This window comes from Eurosta solidaginis, chromosome 2, assembly GCF_040869045.1.
Source record: "Eurosta solidaginis isolate ZX-2024a chromosome 2, ASM4086904v1, whole genome shotgun sequence".
In the NCBI taxonomy this organism is placed as follows: domain Eukaryota; kingdom Metazoa; phylum Arthropoda; class Insecta; order Diptera; family Tephritidae; genus Eurosta; species Eurosta solidaginis.
This window is the reverse complement of record NC_090320.1, coordinates 239,451,791-239,479,239: the sequence shown is the minus strand read 5'-3', so window position 1 is coordinate 239,479,239 and position 27,449 is coordinate 239,451,791. Positions and strand designations below refer to the sequence as shown.

The 27,449-nt window shown below is 39.6% G+C and overlaps 1 protein-coding gene across 1 annotated transcript in view; it reads left to right on the top strand.

Moving 5' to 3' along the window:
* Trpgamma (Transient receptor potential cation channel gamma) overlaps positions 1-27,449 on the top strand; it is a 362,261-nt gene that overhangs the window by 325,842 nt on the left and 8,970 nt on the right. The window contains exons 4-19 of the mRNA XM_067767341.1: positions 4,167-4,387; positions 8,836-8,966; positions 15,406-15,643; positions 15,711-15,853; positions 18,199-18,388; positions 18,478-18,660; positions 18,745-18,856; positions 21,196-21,318; positions 21,403-21,558; positions 21,673-21,812; positions 21,881-22,149; positions 22,207-22,323; positions 22,382-22,577; positions 24,696-24,890; positions 27,138-27,179; positions 27,247-27,427. Coding sequence (XP_067623442.1) covers positions 4,167-4,387; positions 8,836-8,966; positions 15,406-15,643; positions 15,711-15,853; positions 18,199-18,388; positions 18,478-18,660; positions 18,745-18,856; positions 21,196-21,318; positions 21,403-21,558; positions 21,673-21,812; positions 21,881-22,149; positions 22,207-22,323; positions 22,382-22,577; positions 24,696-24,890; positions 27,138-27,179; positions 27,247-27,427 — 2,637 coding nt within the window. The remainder of the gene's footprint in view (positions 1-4,166; positions 4,388-8,835; positions 8,967-15,405; positions 15,644-15,710; positions 15,854-18,198; positions 18,389-18,477; positions 18,661-18,744; positions 18,857-21,195; positions 21,319-21,402; positions 21,559-21,672; positions 21,813-21,880; positions 22,150-22,206; positions 22,324-22,381; positions 22,578-24,695; positions 24,891-27,137; positions 27,180-27,246; positions 27,428-27,449) is intronic.

The following is a 27,449-nucleotide window of genomic DNA, read 5'->3' as shown; positions in this document are numbered from 1 at the left end:
ATTTACTTGCAAATCCTCTTATTTGCCCTTCGCTAAGTTCGAAACACTAAACTTTTGAATAAATAACTCCAATATTGAATAATGGAAAAATGGCCTTTATTAAAGCACTTCACAATAACACTTATACTTTGCAACTAGCTTGCTTAACATCCAAATTGATCGATAATTCAAATAAAACTCTACTATTGCCCACCAGATTGCATGCTTCATCAATAAATGCTTGATAGCTCAACTCAAACTGAATTCCAGCGCCTCTACATTTGCTGCCTTTTATACTCTCTGATTTCAACGTTAGCATCTTCTAGGCGCCTCCAGAATCTACTAGTTGCCATCAGCTCTCAAACTTCTCAGCTGTAACTACAATTGCACGATTTTATAGCTTCTCTCATTGCATACTTTCAGGAGTATCTCCGATAAGTGCATGTGTTTGTGCATTGACTCTCCGCTGCTCGTATACGTACATGGTACATATGTGTAGACGCAATTATTGTTTCGTTTATGTAGATACATAATGATTGAATTATTGATGTCAATTCACGTCACTGCTTAGCATCGGCCTAGAGATATCATCACCCCTTAGTTTTGCTAATATTCGTAACAATATATTTGTACAATACTTACACACTAAAATAACTATGTACTATTTCTATATACATATTCAGTACAATATTCTTATTACCTAACTATGTAATAATGTTTGGTCAGTCGCACCGACAAACTGACGTTGTCATTCAGTTATGTTTACGGGTTAAGCAACTGTAAATGGATATGGCTCCCCGCTGGGTTCAATATAACTTAGTTATGCCGCTATGAGTAATTTGTGTGTGTTCGAAAGGAAATTCATTTGTTTATGTGTTTCAAGTTAGACATATTCTGGCGTGTACATAAGTACAAATATCTTGTAATGCGGTAATACCACACTCTCCAAAAACTCTGTGTACAGAGAGTCTTTCACCATGAAAACGAGGGCAGTGAAACATTACATGTTCTACGCTTTCCAATTCAGAGGGGCAGTGTGGACAGAAAGGATCCTCTTCTATCCCACGCTTATGTAGATATTCCTTAAAGCCGCCGTGCCCGCCCAATATCTGTGTGAGGTGGTAATTTAGTTCGCTATGTTTCCGCTCGTAGTATTCCGCTATATTCCGAACTAGCCCTTTGCCCCGATTCTTCCCACCGTCGGTGGTCGGCCAATTCCAATGTCATACAGATCAGCCATTTCACTTGAGAGTAGATCTACTAAGTTTTCCGGGATAAAACATGGACCGTAATAAAGTCCGCTAGTATATCTTTTTGGTGGACCATTTTAAATCCGTGCCATACTGTCATATAATATTATCCAGCTGATTACGTGGGATAAGAGCTGACAGGTAGCTTCGCATAGTTTTGAGTCAATGTTTACTCATAAATATTTCAAGAAAGGCTTTGAATTTATTTGACAATCTCCTATGGTTAGGACTAACTCATCTACAGTCCTCTTTGAGCTCACCAAAACCACTTCTGTCTTATTGCTAGCCATATCCAGCCCCATGTTCGTTAGCCATTCCTTTATTATTCTCACGGTGTCATTACATATGTAATTCTTGGAGCAGATCAAGTTTTTGGCCACTGCTACTACGAAAATATCATCTGCATAGACGATAATTTTGGTGCCGCCGGGAAGGTCGATTTGTAATAACTTTAACTCGTAATTTCACTATAGCCCTAACTCTAACTCTACCTCTAACTCTGACTCTAATTCTAACTCTACCTCTGGTTCTACCTCTATTTCTATTGCGAGCATGATCTAATCGCCACCGTGATGGCCCAATTAGTAGATCGTTGGACTGCTCCTATTGTGTGATATCGAGCTCGCCAGGACCATCTTCAATTACACCAGTGTTCCGTATGTTAGGATCAGTCGAATAACCGACTCATTATGCAAGCATATGCAACCCTTATGTGCTTTCAATTCTATGGCTTGATTTTGCCTCCATTCTAGAAGGCTTAACTTTGGCACCATTTAGCGAAGGTAATTTAAACTTGGCGTTTTCGTGCTAGTGGTGCGCTCGTTCCTTTTTTGAGGGGTTAACACTAAGTGCGCGTTCCCCGCTTTACTAATCAGCTTCTCTCGCTATGACGCAAATCCAGAAGAGTTGAATCGTCATGTACAGACATTTCATTTCATTCGTTGACAGCAGAGCCGACCTTAAGCTTAAAATAGAAGACGTCTGCTTCTAGCCGAACATTACTGAAGACCCCCTCTACGAGTATGTTCGAACAAACTAGTTCATTTTACTGCATCTTGTAGACCACTTAATATAGCGCAGTTTCCATTGAGAGGGCACTATGATACACATCAGGCCTGATGATTTTACCCGGGTAGTGAGATCCAACATTAGCTTATCCGCCCTAAGAGTAATGTTTCCATCCATTGTCTGACAACGAGGGGTGACATAAGGTCAACAGCCACCGGTCAATAGCCACAAAGTCAGTAGAAGTTATGACCATATGAAACAACCACAACGTCTAATTCTTATTGGTACAATGTCAATGATATTGACAATTTGACCATCCGGCTATTTCTGATATGATCGTTAAGTCACATCTTCTTTTCTCAAGTGAATTTATTATTCCAAATTTTCACCTGCGTCGCTAAGGAAATTTTGTAAATAGCCATAACGTCAAATTAAGAAAAGCTATAACGGCAATTGACCGTATGAGCATTTGAAGTGGTCGTAAGGTGAATTGATGTTGACGTTTAACGAAATGGTCATAAAGTCAAAGAGAAAGTTTCTGAATAGCCATAAAATCAAATTAAGAGAGGTTATAAAATCAATTGACCCTATGAACATTTGAAGTGGTCATAAGGCGAATAGATCTTGACGTTTAACGATATGGTCATAACGTCAAAGAGAAACTTCCTGAATAGCCATAAAATCAAATTAAGAAAGGTCATAAAATCAGTTGACCCTATGAACATTTGAAGTGTTCATAAGGCGAATTGATCTTGACGTTTAACGAAATGGTCATAAAGTCAAAGAGAAACTTCCTGAATAGCCATAAAATCAAATTAAGAAAGGTCATAAAATCAATTGGCCTTATGAACATTTGAAGGGTCATAAGGCGAATTGATCTTGACGTTTAACGAAATGGTCATAAAGTCAAAGAGAAAGTTCCTGAATAGTCATAAAATTAAAGTAAGAAAGGTCATAAAATCAATTGACCTTATGAATATTTGAAGTAGCCATAAGGCGAATTGATCTTGACGTTTAACGAAATGGTCATAAAGTCAAAGAGAAACTTCCTGAATAGCCATAAAATCAAATTAAGAAAGGTCATAAAATCAATTGACCTTATGAACATTTGAAGTGGTCATAAGGCGAATTGATCTTGACGTTTAACGAAATGGTCATAAAGTCAAAGAGAAACTTCCTGAATAGCCATAAAATCAAATTAAGAAAGGTCATAAAATCAATTGACCTTATGAACATTTGAAGTGGTCATAAGGCCAATCGATCTTATGGGTTATTTCAAGCGGTCATAACATAAGTTGACCTTTTGGCCGGAGACTTTATGTCACCTCACCGTGTAACAAATTGTTTATTTACTTCGAAATGAAATGGGCTGCATTTCCGGAAAAGTTTTAGATGAGATGTAACGATCATAGTAAAATATCGAACAAACTTTGTAGTTAGATTTTATGACAGGGTTAATTAAAACCAACGCGAATTTCGTAGAATTAAATCAGCAGGCAATATTCCCTTGCAACTGTTCGTATCCCACTTCAGGGTATACCGGGTATACTATCACGACAAAAAATGTTTGAACAAATTTAGTAGAACCTCTTGAATATCATCTTGAATTCGGGATAACGGAATGGAATATGAACAGCTGCTAATTTAAAACTTAACACTCTAAACAAAATGGTCTGATATGAGGAATGCACATTTTCTTCAACTAAATATGGAAGAACTAACTGACTTACAATCAGCATTAACAAAGCTTTTAATTGCTGAACCTAACCTCAATTTAGCACTGAAATCTGTAATCGCCTAAAGTAAATAAAATACAATAAAAAAATAACTATTTCAAAATTTATACAATTTTTGTGTTGTTACTTTTGTTACATACCTAAAAAAAGAAATCTTTGTTTCTTTTCTCTTCTCTCCCTCCCATGTGAACAGACGAAGGAAAAAAGCTGCATTTTGTAAGTCCGGCGCGTAGAAAATCTGTGCTGGGACCAATTTTGAGTAAAATCAAGAATGGTGCAGACGCATTGGAAGGTGATAAGAAAGCAAACGGTGGTGGCGGAGGCAGTAACGGTACAGGTGGCCTATTGGGGAGCGGCAATAGTGATGGCAATAATCATGTGACCGTACAAATTGAAGCGGCTAAAAGGGTCAAGGTAAGAGTGTACGTCGTGTGCAGCAAACAAATTAGAAACATACGTAGGTATTTATTTGCATAAGTTCGAATGCGAAAGCTGGTGATGTTATAGAAGTGTGTTGATCGGAGCCCGAGTCGGAATCGGATTTTTAGAATTTGTTTTATTGAAAGCGGAACCGAAAGCTAAAGTCAAAGTAGGATGGGCTGATATTATGACTGCCGAAGCAAATAGGGGGAAGCAAATGCTGCTTCAAATATAAACAGCTAAAAAGGCAAACCTTTCAATTTTCAGTAAGTTCGAAGGCATTGAGCGTAGGTCATTTTACATCCAACTCATAAAAGGCCTTCTCTGCTGGACGACTTTCGTTATAACAGCTATTCCAAACAGTCGGAACTAAACAGTGGAAATAACAAGTCAAAATCAATCTGAAACACCGACGGTTCGCTATCGAAACTCCGTAACATCCCTAGTGATCGTATCATAGTTGCAGCATTTAAAAATCCTATTTATATTTGTTTGTGTGTACTCAAAAGTTTTGTTTGTTTGCATTTATTCACTGGAGCTCTATATTCATTAGGGTGATCGACCCGGTTTATTCGAACCGGTCTTAAGCCGGTTTTATCTTAATTTCTTGGCCGGTTTTCTTTATCCTAAAAAATCGAATTACCCGGTTTTATTTCTTGGGTTAACCGGTTTTTCAGAAGGATTATAAAGGACTTTGAAAGTTTATCGAAATACGGCAACATGTTAAATTTTTATCGAGATCTGGATCACTGTCCATTGGAACGCGGGGTAACTGTATTATCATCTTGATTTTATTGAAGCGGCAACCACAATACACATATGTATGAGCTTATGTGTTTGTATGGTAGCACCAAGAAAAACTGTTTTAAACATTTGTACAACGTAATAATAATTTTTATAAGCTTAGCTTTTATTTTATAAGCTTTTATTTACTTTCACTTGGCTGTTGTCTGTAATCAAATTTTGCAAGTTAAATTTGATACACTTCCCGGTGTCCGATTGAGCTGAAATTTTGCACACATGTATAACTCCGATGACAATGCAATATTACTTTGCGACAATTCGATAAATTTATCGATAACAGAGTTATCGAAAAATATTTGTATTCACAAGGGAATAAGAGCCTAAGTCCTCAAGAACGCAGGTAACTTCGCTTTGTTTGTGTATGAAACAAACGTAGAAGTTAGGATGTTGTCGTTAAATGTTGCATACTTTTCTGCGAACTTGATTTTGTTTTACAGATTTTTGGCGATGGAACAGAGCAGAGATGTGCAATCAGTAGCTGTAAACTGAACGCGACATAGGCAAAGTCACAATAAAATATGATTTTAAGTTAGTTAACACTCGAATAGAAGGGCTTGACTGTTCAAAGTTGACTTCGAAGAAACCTTGTAATGTTGATGCATTAAAAGAAATGGATAGGATGAGAAACGTTGCAAATACCTAAGTAAAGATTACATAACTAATTTAAACAATATTTTACCATACTAAAAATATAAAAAAATTCATATTTAAATTAAATTTAAGAAAAACGCTTTTCTAAGGACAAGCTTCTATTACCTGTTAATAAAACGAACTAAAAATTAAAAAATAAAATTAAAGATAAAAAACTTTTTTAAAATAATAATTTAATTTAATTTTTAATAAAATTAACTAAAAAGTAAAAAATAAATTGACTGTAAAGAAATATAACACTTTATAAGTTCATTGTAACCTTTAACAATAATTAGGCTTTTTCGTCTGCGACAAAAAAATTCCATATTTTACATAATTAAATATTTTTAACATTAAAACTTTACACCTAAATTATTAAATCTTACAGTTTATATGACAGTCCTAATTGTTCTAATAAAAGCGTGTTACATGGTGATAGCAAGAAAAGGAGTTCCTAAATGTTCTTAATTATACCATCAAAATTTAACACGCTTTTATTAGAACAATTAGGACTGTCATATAAACTGTAAGATTTAATAATTTAGGTGTAAAATTTTAATGTTAAAAATATATAATTACTAGCAGACCCGTCAAACGTTGTTCTGCCCTAAATTAGGTCTATCTGCATACATTTTAATAAGCTTATTCCGTCTAACTCTGCCCCCCCCCCCCCTTCACTTTTTCTTAATTCTTTTGATCACTCCTCCCTCCGTCTTTTCGCTTCATCTATCTCTATCTTCGTCTCACTCTATCTCTTTCTCAGTCTCCTTCTCCTTCCATTTTTCTCTTCTCTCAAGTTTTTCCCATTCTACTTCATCCCTTATTTCCTGGCAAATCGAATAGGACGTATGTAAATAGTTATGTGGGTATTATTAATTCATGTCTTTATTTCGGCTTCGCATGCATATATATCAGTTTTGCCAGGTTGATGCGAATAAATCGAATATCACAATGAAAATTACTTTAAAGCTCTCAGCAACAGCTTCCATTTGATATCCCTATTACACACACATTCTAGGGGTATCCGGGTCCAGGTTTTGACCTATATCTTGAGACCCTAGTCACCCAGCGGTATAAAAAATACTCTGTACTAAAGCACTCATCAACAGCTTTCATTCGTTATCCATATTGTATAAACACATTCTAGGGGTACCCGCGTCCACGTTTTCGCTTATATCTCGAGACCCTAGTTACCCGCGGGTACGGAAAATACCCCGTATCAAAGTACTCATAAACAGCTTACATTTGATACCCATATTGTACAAACATATCCCAGGATTACCCAGGTCCACGTTTTGATCTCAAGACCCTATCCAGAACGGGATAAAAATTATCCTATGTCTGTCTCCTGGTTCCAAGCTACCCCTGCACCAACTTTCAGCCAAATATGTTCATCCGTTCCTTCCACTTCAATCACTCTTTATCTATTAAAAAAAGCGCATCAAAATCCGTTGCGTACTTTTAAAGGTTTAAGCATTCAAAGGGACATAGGGACAGAAAAAGCGACTTTGTTTTATAATATGTAGTGATGTACATCCATACATACCTATAAACCTACGCCCGAAGTTAAATAACGCAGCGAATGCTATATATGTACGTATGTGCCGCATCATGCCTCACACAAAAGCAATTTGCGCGTACAGTTGACAGCAAACAACCACACACACGCATTTTTTGGTAAAAATGTTACTTTTGTTTGAACAATTTGCTGATATAAGAAAGGAATCAAGTATTTTTTTTTGATGCAGATCGAAGGTAAATATTTCAAAGTTTTACTGAAAAGTAGAATTTTTTAAATCCATCCATCCGTTTATGAGTTATAGCTGTGTAAACAAAAATTTTATTATTTTTTACTACATTTTGGCAATTTTTTAAGCTCCTATAATATATACCTTCAAATTATAATAACTGTACCATCTCACGTAGCTAAGCTTTCAAATGCAAAAAACCGTTTTAAAATCGGAGCATTCTGTGTGAAGTTATGTGCGTACATGGCATTTAGCGACTTTATTTTATAAGATTTATAGATGTATAATATGGAATTTTTTTGTCGCAGACGAAGAAGCCTAATTATCGTTAAAGGTTACAATGAACTTATAAAGTGTTATATATCTTTACAACCAATTTATTTTTTACTTTTTAGTTAATTTTATTAACCAATAATAAAAGCTCATTTTTAAAAAAGTTTTTTTTATTTAATTTTATTAGCAGATGTCCTCAAGAATGAGGCGATGTTTTAGGCGCAAAGAAAAGGAGAAGACCAAATGCCTGAATCGCCACAAAACTCAACTTTAAGATGCAAAGGTTCCTCAACTTCAACGCTGCTCAACCATATAAAGTGTGTTCACAAAATTGATACAGGAAAAGATGATGCTCAGCAGAAAGATATTGAATGCGCACCAGCCACTTCAGGAAACATCTTAACCGGTCCGCTCGCAAAGTTTCTGGGTAAAAAAATCTATAGGGGAAATATTCGCACGCTGTGTAGCAGTCCGTAAAGGCATTGAGAAGATCACGAGTTGTATTGGCATATTTGAAATCAAAAAAGTATATTACCACCTGAGTCGACAATAAGGGAGCATATCGATAGGTTTTATATTTCAAAGCTATCCAAACTAAATAAAAAATTATGCGAAAAAAAATAATAATGGTAGATTTTCTATAGTAATATTAATTTTATTTTGTTTGTAACTGTATTAAATACACATTAAATTTGTTTTGTTTTTAATAAACGATTTACCTATTTGTATGTTAATCTATTATTTTGAGCTGAACGGAAATTTTATTATTTTAAGCAAGTACTAAAAACCGGTTTATTCGGTTTTCCCCGGGTTTGAGAACTTAAAACCGGTTTTTTTCTAATTAACATTTTTCGAATAATCGGAAACCCGGTTTTTGAAAAAAGTCGAATAATCGAACACCATAATATTCATCCACATGTTTACATCTGCAAAATGTTTGACATTGAGTAAATTTACTAACCATAATAATGACACTATTTTACGCAGCGTCACAGCATACACGGCATGATGGAGGAGGAGAATATTGTAAGGCCACATCAAGAAATTCGACAATTGACCTTGGAGGAGAAGAAATTTTTATTGGCGGTAGAGCGTGGTGATATGGCTGGAACACGAAGGTTGGTCAGTTTACAAGTAAACACAATCATACGCATTCAAGGAGCTATTCGCCTACGTATTTTCTTTTTACATTTAACTCATAGCCATCCAAATGTTCAACCTTCTTTTTTGAATTGAAATTCTCCAATTGAAATGCTAATGAACTGTTATGATATATTAACTGTTATGATATATTAACTGTTAAATCCACTGACAGCAATTGGGAACAGCAAGGAAGATTAAGCCTCGCTCCACTTGCCTTCACATCCAAGTCTCACTCCTTTTTAATACTCTGCTTCGAAACACGGGTGTTGATATGTATTGTAACGAATTTAGGGAAATTCCGCTTATTTGAAACCTTCTGCTAACATTCGAATCGTTAAACTGTTGATAAATCACTCCAATATTCTGTATTGCAAAATGGTATTTATTAGACTACTTTGGGAGTTTTTTTTTTATTTTATAATTATACTTCACTTCGTAACTGATAGCAAGTTTAAATCAAACTGAATCAACTTAATACTCAGCTTGCGCTGCTTTTATACTCTCCGTTGCTTCATTCGCATATTTCTACTAAAGTCTAGACGTTTCGCCTTCTAGAACTGCTGTATCTCCTGCTTGGTAATTGAGCTTTTTTATTTTTTTTTTTGCGGGGGGGGGGGGCTGAAAAATGCCTAATGCACCATAATTGCTGCCGTCGCAGCAACCGTGTGTCCGTAGACTAAAAAACAGCCCCGTTCTGGAACCGTCGCCCACCCCGGCACCACTTTCGCATTACTTCAGGGTGGCGTTCCATATTTCTCATTTTTTAAGAGCCTACTGTTGTCCCTGCGTCTAGGTTCCCGCTATTTGCTCTGAGTGTCCATTTAATCGCCACTGCTTCGCATGCGCATTTCTCTGCGCTCCCTCTCAGCATCCATCAGGCGTGTCGTTACTATAAATGTCATTTTGCTCACTGCAATCGAGCACTCTTTCCTGTTGCACATATGTGATACTAAATTTCTCGTGGTAGGTTCCTCCCCAAAGACTCCATGCAAGGTGAGTCTTTCTTCGTGGAAACGGGGGCAGTAGAACGTGGCGTGTTCTGCGTTTTCTAACTCTGTGGTACACATTGGGCAATGAGGATCTTCCTCTATCCTACGCTTCCATAAATACTCTTTGAAACCGCCATGTCCACTCATTATCTGCGTGAGATGGTAGTTCAGTTCGCCGTGCTTCCGCTCATTCCATTGAGCTACGTTCCAAACTAGTGTGAACGTCCAACGCCCTTTACTCGAGGCCTCCCACCGTTCTTTCCACTTAGCTATTGTTTGTGTCCTTGCTCTTTTCTTGTCTTCTTCAGATGGTCGCTCGATATTAGTGTTATACAGATCGGCCATTTCGCTTGCCAGTAAGTCCACTGGGATTTTCCGGGTTAGAACCAGGATCTCGTCGTCGGACACCGTCCGATAAGCACTTGCTATTCTTAAAGAAGCAAGTCGGTACGCTGCTAATATATATTTTTGATGGGTCTGTTTAGATCCATATCACACTGGTGCTGCGTATAGTATTATTGAGCTGGTTACTGTGGACAATAGCTGACGTGTAGCTTCGCTCGGACCACCAATGTTAGGCATTATTCGCATAAGTGATCCATTAACTTTGGTAATTTTCTCCCCCACCGCTCTGAAGTGCTCTTTGAAAGTTAACTTAGAGTCAATATGCACTCCTAAGTATTTTAAGGAATCCTTTGAGGTGATTTGATGATCCCCGACAGTTAAGACTAACTCGTTCGCCGACCGTTTGGAGCTTACTAAGACCACTTCAGTCTTTTGGCTAGCCAACTCCAGTCCTGTATTGGTCAGCCATTCCTTTATTCTTGCTACGGCGTCATTACATAATGCTTGAAGCAGGTCCAGTTTCTTGGCCACTACTACCACTGCAATATCATCAGCATATCCCACAATTTGCGTCTTTTCTGGTAGATCAATGTTTAGCACCCCGTTATACATTACATTCCAAAGCGTTGGACCCAGAACAGATCCCTGTGGGACGCCTCCTGTGATTTTGTACTCTTTTGCTCCTTGATCCGTGTCAAAAGGAAGTACTCTGTCTTTAAGACAGCTACCTATAATTCTGCGTAAGTAAGCTGGAGTGCCGAAGCTTTGCAGCGCTGCCATTATCTGCATCCAGTTCGCAGTGTTAAAAGCATTCTTGATGTCCAACATAATCAGTGCACAGAACTTCCTTTTATTTTGGCCTCCAGAGATAGCTTCTCTGGCTATATTGACGACTGTTTGTATTGCATCTACGGTGGATCTTGATTTGCGAAATCCATATTGACTATTCGATAAGCCACCTGGTCTTTCTACAGTCAGCTGTAGGCGCTCACTAATTATACGCTCGAATATCTTCCCTAGGGAATCCAGCATACAAAGTGGCCTATATGAGGATGGTTGGTCCGGCTGTTTACAACGTTTCAGCAATAGGACAAGTCTTTGTCGTTTCCACGGGCGAGGGAACACGCCTTCTTGCATACAGGCATTAAAAAGATCAGTAAATAATGTAGTCCTAGTTATAATCGCGGCTTTAAGGGCTATGTTTGGTACTTCGTCGGGTCCTGGGGATTTGTTATCAGCAACTCTTTTTGCAGCGTCCAGCACCTCTTGCTCTGTAATTTGCGGAATTTCCGAATTTTTTAGTCCTCGCTTGGATAAGTCCAGCGATCTTGCGCCGGGAAAAGTGTTTCAACAATAATATTCATCAGTATCGAGCACGTAGGTTGCTGTGATATCGGTCCTTTAACTTTGGCCATCACAGTTCTGTAGGATGATCCCCAAGGATCTAGGTCGACATTATCCAGCAGTTCCCTAAAGCATAACTTCTTGCTCTTTTTTATGGAATTTTTAAGTGCCTTTCTTTGTGCGACATGAGTGCTGTGTAGCTCTGCATATCGTGGTGATGAGCGTGCCCTCTGCGCTATTCTTCGTGCTTTGTGACATTTTCTACGCTCTTCCGCAATTTCGTCATTCCACCAATATACCGGAGTGCGCTGTGCTTTTCCGCGACTTCTGGGCATGGCAGCATCACATGCCATACATAGCAACTTAGTGATTTGAACCGACTGGTCTTCCGCATGCGATTATCGTACTATGGCGTCCTTCCAGATAATGTCAAATATTTGTGGGTGTTTTCCATTTCCTACTTTGTCGATGTCTTGCTGCTACCGTTCGTGGAGTTTCGAGTAGCTCTACGCTAATAGCTTTATGGTCGCTGTGTGTGTAGACGTTGCTTATGGACCATTTTGCTCGTCTTGCTATTTCGCTGCTAGCGAAGGTGAGATCTATAATGGATCGTCTGGTACCTGTATCTAAGGTATATATCCCTGGTTCATTTAGGAGTTCTAGCCTCAAAGAAGTAAGGCTTTCGAGGAGAACTCTCCCCCTTTCGTTGGTTCGTCTACTTCCCCACACAGATGACCATGCATTGAAGTCTCCACACAGTAAAAGCGGGTGTTTACCTCGTGCTTCAATGATGATCCCGTATATCATGTCTTCGAACTCGGCGATGGTCATGCTCGGAGGGGCATAGCAACTGAATACGTATATACCGTTGATTTTTGCCCACGTGAATCGTACTACCGTTGGCGTCATAATTTCCTGTGGGAGAAATTTCCCTTGTGCCCAAATTGATGCTTTCCCTGCTGAATCTGAGAGCCAACCCTGCTCCTGGTGATTTTTGTATTGTTCATAGAGTACCACTATGTCATATCCTCCTTCATAGACTGTTTGGGATAATAGCTCTTGGGCTGCCTCGCAATGGTTTAAATTGAGCTGCAATACCCTCATGAGACAGTCATTTTGCTGCCCTCTCGTTGTGGGCATTTAAAACTGCCTGCTGAATGTTGTCTCCCACATAGCGCGCATTTCGGTGCATTTTCGCAACTTGCAGCCTTATGACCTTCCTGGCCGCATTTCCTGCAGTTGGTAATTGAGCTATATATGCATGTGTACGTGCGAGTAACAACTTCGGCTGATGATTACTTGTGTTTGTGAGTATCTCTTCGTTGCCTTGTCTGTATGTGTCTATATGATGACTGAAGTATTCATGTACACAAGTGTGACTGCTTCATGTTTTTGTTGTTGTGTGATTATTCACTAATAGCCTAGTGATGTCAACATTCGTCACAATATATTTGTAATTTCTTCAATATGTCCTACCCTCCTACGACTTTGCGATTTTCATCGGTGCACTATGTATGTTCATATTAGAGTAAAGCTCATTGAGCTCATCATTTATATAGACGCCATTAGCATCACGAACATTACCATGCCTCTTCCTAAGAAGCCCGTGGTGCGGCGTGCTGTCCTATCTAACTTAACACAATTTTCTAAAGCGGGATTCCCCTTAACCCGTGGTTTGGCAAGTCCCTCAGCATTTAACGGCGTCTGCTGTCAAAGACAGGGAATTCATCTGCCTTAGCAGATGCCGCTCGGGGTTGGCATAAAACATATCGGGCGCCAATTTGTAGGAAAAATTTAAAAAAAAAAGCACAACACGAATAGAAGCTAGGTTTTAATCTCCTTGGAGATATATCAAGCCAACTTATTGTTTTTACTACCCCTTCTTCGCAAGACATCGTCCATAACTCTGGTTTTGGCCAAACTAACTCTCCATATTTTAAGGTATGCTCCCTCCCTGTCGTATCGTCTCCGTGTTTTAGGGGCTACGCCGGTAATTCGTCGTTTCCTGGCGCCTAGGTATTTTTAAGCCGGGATACTGTCATTTCCATTTTATCATAGTACGGTGGCTACACGTACTGTGGTATATAGTCCATCATTCACCGCACTGTAAAAATCTGTATGTTGGTTTCATGGTCACAATTATCATTCCTAATCTTCAAGCCTTCAAACCTTTCGTCATCCGTCGAATTTGTTGGTAGAATTTTTAGGTATTTTTCCTTTCAGCCAACATTAGAAGCGTCCAATTACGCTGAAGAAATCTTAAGATACAGGAAACTCTTTACGTTCTTTCAAAGGCAACTTTGAAGCCGACAAAGAATTGTCATGGACTCTCACCAAAATTTAGAACGAATACGTACTTGTAGACGTACCAGGTCTGAAACCATATTGACGAGCTTAAATCAGCTTTTTAACGGTATCTTCCATATATATCGTCTGAAGTAAATATTGTGACGAATATTAGTATCACTGATACTAAGGAAATAAAGGCACAACAAAAATAAAGCAAGCTGCCACTCTAAACAAATCAATCATCATGTGTGTGTAACATATATACAAGGCAACGAAGAGATACTCACAAACACATGTAATCATCGGCCGAAGTAGTACTCACATATACACACGCATATGGCTACAAATTACAAATATACATGCATATGGCTGGTACACGTGTATAAGCATGAAGTTCGCGAAATTGCTAGACCTTAGGAGAATTGGGTGAACGAAGAAACCGAGAGTATAAAAACAGCGCAAGCTGAGGCATGACTAATCAGTTTTGATTTAAGCACGCTATTGGTTGTGAAGTAAAAGTGTTATTGTACTCTCAAGGTAGTCTAATAAAGATCATTTTCCATTATTGAATTTTGGAGTTATTTATTCAACCGTTTAGCGATTCGAACGTTAGCAGAACTGACAACGTGTGACCGAAGATTGATCTCAAAGAGCACGTGCGAGAACCAAATGTCGAATCTCTCAGTTGTCTGCTGCGCAGCTTCTCGACAGCACACTTCCTTTATGATGATGTTCGAAGACGACAAGGTAGCTTGATGGATATCAAACAGACGGGCAAAGCTCAGGAAATATTGCTTAAAATGATTATTCACTCTCTAAATATCTTTGAAGTTTAGTTAGGTTGACAGGGGGTGTATGGTATAACCCATATTTTTAGTCAAAGTAAATTTTATCTTGCCGGATGTTCTAAGTTTATCATTTACTAAGTCGTAGATTGGACCTGCAGGAAAACATTTTTTTCCCTTTTCATCCCGCAAAACATGTGAGAAAAAAAGATGTTTTCACACACCATCAATGGAGCTCAGTACCCAGTAATACTTCTTGTAAGTACGTTCCTTGTATCTAACTAGGATTAACTTGGCTTCTGGAATGCACCAGAGCTGAAGAAGATTTTGAGAGTTCACTATGTACTTACATCAGGGTGCACCTTTCTCCAACATTTACTAATTTCACGAAGATGCGATAGCCCTCAAAGGTCATCGGACTCACAACACGGCAGTCGAACTTTTACCTAAAAGCATCTGAGCTTACTGAATTTTAATCCGTCAAAAGGGCTACCAAACATACAGGGGGACCTTGCTTCATACTGAACAAAAACTGTCTTCATGCAAAATTACTCACCCTAATGTACATAAATGAGTTCCCAGGTGGAACCAGATTAAATTGCTAACAACGCCGTTTTAATGAATTTACATTCTCATTGACACATTTATTTTCCTCGCCACAGAATGCTTCAAAAAGCTCAAGATACCGAGTATATCAATGTCAATTGTGTCGATCCTTTGGGACGCACTGCGCTACTCATGGCTATCGATAATGAGAATTTGGAAATGGTCGAATTGCTCATCAGTTATAATGTTGATACTAAAGATGCGCTACTACACTCCATATCAGAGGAATTCGTGGAAGCTGTGGAGGTGTTGCTGGATCATGAGAATGTCACCTTTCATACTGAGGGAAATCATGTGGGTATTTTACTTATATATATATATTGTTTTAAAAAATTTTTATAGTATTTTATATATATTTTAGAGTTGGGAGTCGCAATCGGAGGACACATCCACATTTACATCCGATATAACGCCACTTATTTTGGCTGCACATCGTGATAATTATGAGATAATCAAAATTTTATTAGATCGTGGAGCAGTCCTGCCAATGCCGCATGATGTAAGGTAAGTATGTACTAATTAGGATCAGAAGTACTTAAACGACCTGGCGGCCGCCGTTGTGTGATGGTAGCGTGCTCCGCCTACCACACCGAATGCCCTGGGTTCACGCCCCGTGCAAAGCAACATCAACATTTTAGAAACAAATTTTTTCATTTAGAAGAAAATGTGTCTAAGCGGGGTCGGCCTTCGGCAGTGTTTGGCAAGCACTCCGAGTGTATTTCTGCCTTGAAAAGTTCTTAGTGAAAACTCATCTGCCTTTCAGATGCCGTTCAGAGTCGGAATAATATAAGTAGGTCCCGTCCTGCTAATTTATAGGAGCACGACGCAAATTGGAAGAGAAGATCGGCCTAAAATCTTTTTGGAATTTATCGCATTATACTCCCCTATCAGAGAGGGAAATGAGATGCTAACCAAACAGTTCTTGTTGAATACCCAGAAACCTGGGCATCCCAACAGACATCTGATTAATAAGCCAACACAGCCCAGGGGCTTGAGTCATCTCCGTAAGCATTATGAGGAAATACGGCACCTTAGAACTCGGCCGTATGAAGCCAAAAAACACAAGTAGATCCTCAGTGAACTCCACAAACAGGCGTCGGACCTTTATGCCAGGAATTGCCCGGTGAATCCAGTACTTAAAGAACAGTACCCAAAACTTGCGGAAGAGGGACGTACACTCCCCAGGGAAACGCGAGTCACTCTAGCTCAACTTCGATCTGGATACTGCAACAGGTTAAACTCTTACCTATCCAGAATCACATGACACCAACCATCTCTTTAACTATATTGTGGAACCAACGCCTCTAACACCCCTCTCATTATGGTCCACCCCTGTTGAAACAGCAAGTTTCCTTGGACTCCCGTTAGAGGATATTGATGACAATTAATGATCAGTCGCACCTATTAGATGCGGCGAAGCACTGCTACAACAACAACAACAACGATCTCGAGCTACCAATTGAGACGTTCTTCACATTTTAAGGTCTTACTCCTCCAAGAGGGACTCGTATATTAGTAACCACTGAAAGGGATTGGATTTAATTCATTAAATTTATCACGGCCACATCTCAGCTTTCAGACTCAGACTCGATATTTTTTCAGACACATATGGGGAGCATCACAAGCCCTCACTAAAATGCCAAAGTTCAGCTAGTCCTCTTCATCACAGAGACTCAAATTCTAAACTTTAACTTAACTTCCGAATCATCTAAGAATCCTTTTAACCCCTGTCATTAGCTTGAGTCTGAACATAATCTTAAAAGGGTGTTTGGGTTTATATATGTCTGCAAAAGAACGTTGGATGTCTAAGGCAAGCAGAGAAGTATGATTAATGGACTACTGCAAAAGTTGTAGGAATGTGCAGCATACATCCTCTTAAATCCAAGCTAGTTTACATCACCAGTTTGACAAACATTTAGGGATTTAGAGTTTAGTTTTTCTGATATTGAGGAATGCCTTGGTACTCTTTTGTGCCCTAAAGAGCTACATACCTAATACAGAGGATATACTAAAACTAGATTCTGAGGAGGTCCCTGGATTGCGGAAGCTGGGACTTTGGAAGGAGCGGTTACGACCTTATTTTACTCAATTTTAATGACTTCAGCATTAATAAAGATGAAGTGCCACATCAGTATTCGTTTTAAGCTTTAGAATTGTCTTTCTGAGTACTAAATGGCCTGTAGAAGAATGTAGAGCAGATCTTCTTACAGCATTACAGCCGTCTTCATATCTTTGCTACTCCGTCAATTATCCACCATATTTCAATCCACAGTCCTTCTCTATCAATGAAATATGTAAGATATTACTGTACATGGGTAGTGCCAGGCGACTCTTCAGGGTATCGCAGTAGGTCAACCAATCAGGATGAAGGCTGCTAAGGAATTGTGAACGTAGGTCATGAGCCTAGCGACTCAGCTTACCTTTCCTTTAAATTGGGTGCCGGTTCATCATAACATGTAAGGAAATCAGACGACCTACGAGCTAGCTTGGTGTCGATTGGCACTTAATATTGCAGGAGGGGAGGGATTCTTACATTCTAAATGTTATCTAAAGTCGTATATCTCATCACTGGCTCAGCTGGGCTCATAACAGGTCTAAACAATTGCAGTCCAGAAGTTTCTTAAAGTCTGGAGGGGCTAATACAACGATATTAAATCCCAAGCTTTTCTTATAAGGGGCATACATATGTAAGTATTTACATTAAGCCGTAGCACTTTTTTGACCAATGCGGACAGCAGTCACCTCTACGTATCTATTTTCACAATTTAAAGGGTCTCAACTTCAATAACATTTCAGCGATCTGCACTGAGTAAAAATTACTAACATACTTAACCCCAATTTCGTTTCAGATGCGGTTGTGACGAATGTGTTCAATCACGCCAAGAAGATTCCTTACGCCATTCACGTTCACGCATCAATGCGTATCGTGCGCTAGCCAGTCCCAGCCTGATTGCGCTATCATCTAAGGATCCAATTTTAACTGCATTTGAATTGTCATGGGAATTGAGACGTTTAAGTTTCCTCGAACACGAATTTAAGGTAAACGATGGATTGAATGGGTTTGTCAAGGCAAACAATTTGGAACATAGCTTTTAAGACGACTAATCGCACAACTTTTATCCCTCCAGAATGAATATCAGGAGCTACGCAAACAATGCCAAGACTTCGCCACCGCATTGCTCGATCACACACGCACCTCACACGAACTGGAAATCCTATTGAATCACGATCCCACCGGTCCAATTTATGAGCATGGCGAACGTATGCATTTGAATCGTTTGAAATTGGCTATCAAGTTGCGTCAGAAAAAGGTTTGTACCTTTGAGGAGGACAAGAGTTTTCTATGAAATATATGAAATACGAGTTTATCTTTTACTTTTACTTCTCTATCCCAGTTTGTGGCACACTCAAATGTGCAGCAACTTTTGGCCAGTATTTGGTATGAGGGTCTGCCTGGATTTCGACGTAAAAATATGGCATTGCAAGCATTGGATATCATAAGAATAGGTAAGTGATTAGGGAACAATGGAAAGTGGGTACATTTATTGTTCCAGTTTTCTTTTGAAACGGCGGCCACCGTGGTGTGATGGTAGCGTGCTCCGCCTACCACACCGCATGCCCTGGGTGCGCACCCCGGGCAAAGCAACATTAAAATTTTAGAAATAAGGTTTTTAAATTAGAAGAAGATTTTTCTAAGCGGTGTCGCCCTTCGGCAGTGTTTGGCAAGCGCTCCGGGTGTATTTCTGCCATGAAAAGCTCTCAGTGAAAATTCATCTGCCTCGCAGATGCCGTTCGGAGTCGGCATAAAACAAGTAGGTCGCGTCCCGCCAATTTGTAGGAAAAATTAAAAGGGAGCACGACGCAAATTGGAAGAGAAGCTCGGCCTAAAAACTCTTCGGAGGTTATCGCGCCTTACATTTAACAAGAGATTGTCTACAAACTACTAGTGGTTAGGAAGCATCGGAATTATTCAAAAACGAAACAGCAAGCTGATAATAATAAAAATTTAAGGGTGCTAAACTCCCCAGTAATCTTCAACTTATTGATTGACTTCCCAAATCAGTTTATTCTACGTACGGGAGTGACCATCGGCTGTCATTCCAATGTAACCGAATTTAATTTTTCGGTTATCCCTCATCATCGAGCAGATCCTTGTAGATGGACTGCCAGGTACTCTCCCTGCGTGAGAGTGGTGATGTTGCTTCTTCGGAAAAAGATACATTTAAGACATGCAAACTCCTGCCAGTGTGTCGTGCAAAGGACGGTTCTACAATTTGAGGTGTTCTGGGTAACCTCATGGACGTCCTACAGACCACGCTTAAACTATGCTACCTTCTAACTACCCTGCAAGAATCAAAAACACGCTCCTTGAACTCACACGGCCCGTACCCGTAGCTGCAAACTCCGTAATATCGATAGAAACAATATCTTTCACCAGTCCATTGTCCCCGTGTCTTCCTCATTTTATGGCACAAGCAATCATCTAAGACGGCCACCACCGTGGTGTGATGGTAGCGTGCTCCGCCTACCACACCGAATGCCCTGGGTTCACACACCGGGAAAAGCAATACCAAAATTTTAGAAATAAGGTTTTTCAATTAGAAGACAATTTTTCTAAGCGGGGTCGCCCCTCGGCAGTGTTTGGCAAGCACTCCGAGTGCATTTCTGCCACGAAAAGCTCTCAGTGCAAACTCATCTGCCTCGCAGATGCCGTTCGGAGTCGGCATAAAACAAGTAGGTCGCGTCCCGCCAATTTGTAGGAAAAATTAAAAAGGAGCACGACGCAAATTGGAAGAGAAGCTCGGCCTAAAAACTCTTCGAAGGTTATCGCGCCTTACATTTTTTTTTTTTCGTAATCATCTAAGACAGGTTCATCAACTCGTGGTACCACATGCTAAGCCAGCTCAGAACATCTGCGGCTGTAACATCGGCTCATGGCAGTTTATTCCTTGGACGATAATACTTTGCTAGATATTCAATGCTTAGCAATGTTTACTTGTACATTTTTAGCATCAAGCTGCCAAAACACGCAACCCACTACATCGGATAGTTCAATACCAACATTGGTACTTCAGACCCCAGTGCTTCGCCCGAACATGCGACCCAGCTCATGCATCACTGACCTCAAAATTGAGGACTTGAGTAGGCGACAGGCAAGTTCTTCGGAAGACGTATGGTACTTTCTGTGATGCCCACGGTATGTATCAAGGAAGATTATTTGATAACCTGAACATTATGCAACGAAATCCGAAAAGCTTCGCTGACTCGAACATGTTATGCATTTGGCTTGAAATGCTGTGGCCCAAGGAACCTTCCTTTCGTCAACCACTATTGGAAACAGAGGAAGACCTCCTAAGTTGAAAAAGAGGGTGGATGAAGTCTTTATCTCCCTTGGCAGCTCCAGTTATGGCTATGTAGGAACGACTGACGTTATTTTATATGTCACGGTCAAAATGGACTCGGAGGGTTTTTTGTGCTATTTGATTTGATATTTCTTCAAGTCATACCAGTTTATCCGGAAGGGCTTTAATGATAGCACCGCAAAGGGTTGTGGCGTGCAGCTCGATAGTCGACTTCTTTCCTCCATCTAAGGTGTCCTGTTAACTCCAAACAACTTTGAACAAACAGATCTACGAGTTGCTTTTGCCCGTAGTTTCAAGAGCTTCAAGAAATCTTTCCCGAAACGATCGGCCTATATCTGTGAAACTATCATAACCACCATCTCCATTTTCCAGCTCTATGTGTACAATTCCACGCTTACTGAATATATTTCCCTTGAAGTTCCTTTTTCTTTGGCATTTCTATTTTTTTAGCTCTGTAACTCAATCTTCTCTTATTTATTACAGGTATTATGTTTCCAATTTTCTCATTGGCTTACATTCTGGCACCCTACTCCAGTATTGGACAGACAATGCGAAAACCATTTATTAAATTTATATGCCATAGTGCCTCCTACTTTACATTTTTGTGTAAGTACTTAAATGAATAGAGAATTTCCCCGATCGCGAACTGTGAATTATTCAAGAAACTTCTTTTCCTCTCCCCAAATTTAGTTCTATTGATGCTCGCATCACAACGTATCGAAACCTTCATTGGAGGCTGGTTTTGGAGTGATACAAGAAATATTATCACACAAGTGGAAGAGGTGCCGACTAAGCGTGGAGCAAAACCGACTTTCATCGAATGGCTGATATTGGCGTGGGTTAGTGGTGAGTTTAAAAAGTGTTCTCGAAATGATGACCAAAAAAATGTGTGATGATCAGTTTCACTATCGTAACATACCAGACAGTAGATAAAATTTTTCTTTTATTTAAAAATTTCAGGTCTCATATGGAGCGAAGTCAAACAACTGTGGGATGTTGGCCTTCAAGAGTATCTTAATGATATGTGGAATGTTATTGATTTTGTCACAAACTCCTTGTATGTGGCTACAGTAGCATTGCGTGTGGTGTCCTTTTTTCAGGTTCTTATCAAAGTCTTATCCTATTTTACAAACTTCAAGTTGTACTTATTCAATTTCGTCTAACGCAGGTGCAAAAAGAAATGATCATTAATCCGAATGCCACCGATTTGCCGCGTGAGCGTTGGGACACCTGGGATCCAATGCTCATTTCGGAAGGCCTTTTTAGTGCGGCGAACATTTTCAGTAGCCTCAAATTGGTATACATCTTTTCTGTGAATCCACATTTGGGACCACTGCAAGTGTCTCTTTCCCGCATGGTTATGGATATTATGAAGTTTTTCTTTTTGTATGTCCTTGTGCTATTTGCTTTCGGCAGCGGTTTAAATCAATTATTATGGTAAGTTTTTGATGCAAGATTGAGCTGTCATGAGTAACATACAAAAACTCCTTGCAGGTATTATGCGGATTTAGAAAAGAAACGTTGCCCTGAAGTTTCGCCCACGAATGTGCTGTTCACTATGAATGGCACCACTGATCCGAATGCCTGCATTGTTTGGCGTCGCTTCTCAAAGTGAGTCCGAAGCTTAATTATGGGAGTTATTTGGCAAAAACTCATTTTCTCATTTCAGCCTCTTCGAGACCACACAAACTTTGTTTTGGGCCGTTTTTGGTTTGATCGATTTGGATAGCTTTGAATTGGATGGCATTAAGATTTTCACTCGTTTCTGGGGCATGTTGATGTTTGGGACATATTCGGTTATCAACATTGTGGTACTTCTCAATTTACTCATCGCTATGATGAATCATTCATATCAACTTATATCGGTAGGTTTCTTTTAATTATTATCACACCGAAACTTGCTCCTGCGACTTATAGTCTAGGTCAGATGTACCCTGATAGATCTGTATCATAATCTAAAACTCAACAGTTGAAAGAAGGAAGTAGAGGAGGAGGGAAGAGGAAAAGAAGTGGGAGAAATGGAGGAAGAGTGGGGGAGAGTCGTAGAGGGAGAGAGAGAAAGAGGTAGAGGGAATGTAAAAGCGACGGGAAAGGGAACAGGAAAGCGAGAGGGAGATGGAAAAGGAGAAAAAAATTGAAGGAAAGGGAGATATAGGTAGAAGGAATAGGAAAGTGAGAGGGATATTAAGAAGGAGAGGGGAGGAGAGAGGAAGAGGGAGAGGGACGGCAGAAGAACATTAAAGAGATTGAGAGTAGATGAAGAGAATGAGAGAGAAGGCGAGCAGACAGAGTATTTTTTCTTTTTTCAAATAAGGCAAGTCAATTTGGGTCAAGTAGCTAGGCGTGAAGTTAGACAGCAAGCTTGGATTAAAACCTAACATCGCACGTAGGGTCGAAAAGGTTTACATAGCCTTCTAGTTATGTAAAAGAGTCATCATCAGAACCTGGGACTAAAGCCCAACCTAGTTATGGGGCTAAGTGTGGCAGCCCCATTCAAGCATAAGAGGCTATAGTATGGTGACCGGCCAAGAACAAACAATGCAATATTGAAAAGAGGAATAGAGTACAGCGTGCAGCCATCGAAGAGGTAACAGGTGCACTAAGGTCATGCATGTCCAACAGACGTACCAAATATGCTCGTGAACGAGCTACCTCTGGACTTTTACTAACGTGAAACTGAAACTTTTAGTAAGACTTCGTGAGTCCGACTCTTAGAAATCGAGGCAGTATTGCCACAGTTGCTGTCAGTACATCTTACCAACTCGGCTGGTAGCATCCGAGCGGAAGTTCTGGCTAAAGAGAGGGTCTGCACCCTCCTGACGGTAAACTCGGTGACAGGGCGCAAGGTATGCATTTACTTAGATAGCCAAGCAGTGCTTGTGGCGCTTAACTCCCCACTTTAAGGGCGTCAGCAGCTGCAAGAGGTTGCTTCAAGCCTCAGCTTACTTCGCAAACATAACTGTTGTTTGGGTTCCTAAAACAGTGAGAGCAACGAGAAAGGAGATATGCTTGCAAAGGCAGGGCACTGCTGGATGCTGCGGAAGTGATCGATATACATGATCTACACACAACAATGAAAAGTAACATACATAGCAGTTTCCAGGAGATAGGCCACTTCAGCTAGTACTCCTCGGATACCTGCATGATAAAAGATTTGGAGATATTTGAATGGGCATATTGTGCGCTTGCGTCTGTCCCAACTGTTAATTTCCCAACTCGTATACCCTCGATCTAGGACTGGCATGGGGAACTCATTTGGAGGAGGCGTCTTCCAACTGGAGATCACCACTATCAAAGATATGGGTGGACAGGATGTTTTCTAAGACGTCATGTCTTAGGGGGTCTAGCATCAACTTAGAGAGCGCGTCAGCGAGTGTCTAACTTTCGCGCGGTAGCATCGAGCTTCTTTACGATGACGGTTACCTGGTTGCCAGGGCATAGCGATCCACCGCTGGTAGATGTCAATATTGACTTTAGAACCCCGATGGCCACTTGCGGTCCGCTCCTGGGCCCCGGATCAGGTAAGCAAGAGCTGTACTAACACCACCTCTTGCCAGGTAAGGTCAATACATCGTTGGAATGCATTTTTCAAGATCGAAACGTCATTGATTGAAAAAGAAAGCTGTCCAGTTAGAAGTCACGTCCTCGCTTAAAACTTTCAATTGATTGAACAAAACGTTTGCAATATTATATGAATCCGCGGGGAATAAAGAAAACACTTGCAGTCACGTCGGTGTCCAAAATCGAATCAATCTCTTTTATTTATCCAAAATGGCGTGTACATCGTATTTTCTTATTCTCTAGTTCTTTATAAACGAATCTTACTCGCTATTTCATAAACATAAGCATAAGGTGTAATCAGTACTTAGGCTATGTTCACATATGTATAACTTAGTGTACCTTACGCCATAACGTATTGCCATAAGTATGTATTCCTACAATGTTATATTGTATTCCTACACGTTCTTCCTTTTTAAATTTAGGAACGTGCTGACGTTGAATGGAAATTTGCTCGCTCTAAACTCTGGATAAGTTACTTCGAGGAAGGTGGTACTTGCCCACCTCCCTTCAATATCATACCAACACCAAAATCCATATGGTATGTGTTTAAATGGGCACGCAGAGTATTCTGTAGTGGATCGTCGGCAGCAAGACGAGAGCATTTGAAGACAATACGGGTAAGCTCAGAGTCTATTAAATAGATAGTGAAGCAGTGCTTAACGGAATACTTACATATCGTTAGCTTAATGTGAAAATGTGCTAAGTCAACTTTTACGAATTTTACAGGTGACGAAAAAAACTGAATAACTTTTGAAATACCCATCTTTTTTCAAAACTGTGAATGATGATACCTTAATTGCAATCCTTTTGAGTGTAGAAGCTTTGAAAAAGATAAATAAAAATCATGTATGCCAACCCAGCAGCTATTTTATGACTTAGCATAATTTCCGCACTCAAAAAAAATGTTTCTCCTGCCTTAGCACTTTTTACTCAATATGATTTCCCATCACTCCTCCCCTTTAATGATTGAAATATAACACTAAAACTATATATTTGACAAAAAATACTATTTATTTGTCAAACTATTTCTACCGGATCTGATCTGGACTCTTTTGGCGGATGGTGCGCAGACAATAATTTATTTATCTAATTTGTTCATTCCATATATTCCACTGCGTGATCTTTGGCACAATAGATTACACAGGCTGACAGCATCTCAGACCCAGGAACCGGACTATATATTTTCGAAGGATTTTGATGCGATGAATCGAAATCTGGCCTCAAAATTGTTCCATCAGCTCTGGTTTTCGAGATATCCTAACCTATAAGTGCAAAAAACACCGTTTTTGCCCATATTTGAGGTTATATTATAGCCTTGCAGATGTTTTCTTTCACCAAAATTAAAGGATGGAATCTTTGCATACAAGTCTTATTCTTTCAAATGGTGTTGAGTTTGCTCAAATATCATTTTTTTCGCTGAGATATCGTATTTTGAAATTTTGTGGTGTGGTAGGAGTGGTTTCTAGGGGTATACGGAAGTTGATGGTTTAACAGTTTAGTTGGTTGGCCCACTTGTGGTGTGACATATCTAGATAAATAAGACTTATTTTGGGAAAAATATGCGAGTAAACGCTGTCCCAGGGTTAGGTGGCTTAGCCTGCGTGCGGTATGATAGGGGTGGTTTCTAGGGGTTAGGACTGTGTGTGAGTTGATACCCGAGGGTTAGATAGTGTAGGGGTGTGGTGAGTTAGCAAACTTATGGTGTGAGAGAAAATTTTAAGAACAATAAGACTCAATTCAAGAAAATTAGTAATCGACTATATCATGTCTATGTTCGATTGAGATGATTTTCTGGTGTAGGGAAATTTAGAAACATGAAAATTTCAAAATGCGATATCTCAGCGATAGAAAACGATATTTGAGCACACTCAACGCCATTTGAAAGAATAAGGCTTGTATTCAAAGATGTCATCCTTTAATTTTGGTGAAAGAAAACATCTGCAAGGCTACATAACCTCAAATATGGGCAAAAATGGTGTTTTTTGCACTTTTCGGTTAGGATATCTCAAAAACCAGAGCTGATAGAGCAAGGCCAGATTTGGATTCAGCACATCAGCAACCTTCGGAAATATATAGTCTGCTTTCTGGGTCTGAATAATGGTTGAATTTTGTCGGCCTGTGTTATTTATCGAAATAACTCATAAAACACATTATGCTATGAATGAACCTATAACTAGGACTATACATCTACATAGCAAATAGATTCAGTAGTGTTTATAATTTTTATAACAGCTTATATAAGTTTAAGCTTGAATTGTTTTCTATTTTTAACTAGTCTGTAAGAAAGCATGTAGTTATCGACATGTAAAAATTTAAGTAAATAAAAGTCAGCGCAAAGCATTTATCAAACAACAAAGGCATGTCTCAATTGGGTGAATCCAATTTCAAGGGGTTGTGTTCGCAACCCACTCAAGGGATTGCCAGTACAATATATAGCTTCTCCAACCCAATTGTCAACCTCACCTACCCGTGGCGAATCATGTTTCATTGACAGCCGAGGCTCTGGCGACCCCAAGTTCCTCATGGAACTAGGGGGTGGGGAGGGCGGCATGGCCTAGAAGGTTTAATGTGGTCATACAAATCGTTCCCGAGATGGTCGGGCTAGTACCTTAATAGTGCTTTGTTACCGGAACGTACCAGATCTATATCCGGCAAACAGCTGACGACTTAGCACATTTACACATCGTTGCCCACAGCACGTAAAAATTAAAATTAAAATATTTTTTTTTTTTTTGTGATCGTTGTATTTTGAATTCAGTTTTAAAACTGCATTAAAATACAATTTTTCAAAAAAAAGTGACTTAGCACATTTTCACATTAAGCTAACGATATTTATTTTACTTACTTTCTTTAAAAACCAAAAGCGCAAAGCACAGCAAGCCAGTGATCGTGATTTCAAATATCAGGTATGATAAGCTAAACGAACTTCAAAGATTCGCATTAACCTTTCTCTCTTTCCTCAAAAACTTAAAGCAAATTATGCGCAATCTCGTACGTCGCTATGTAACCGTAGAACAACGAAAAGCCGAATCTCAAGGTGTCACCGAAGATGATGTGAACGAAATCAAACAGGATATATCGGCATTCCGTTGTGAGCTTGTGGAGATTTTAAAGAATAGCGGCATGGATACGAATGTTTCAGCCGGACAAGGTGGTAAGTGGTCGTCCGTTCCTGT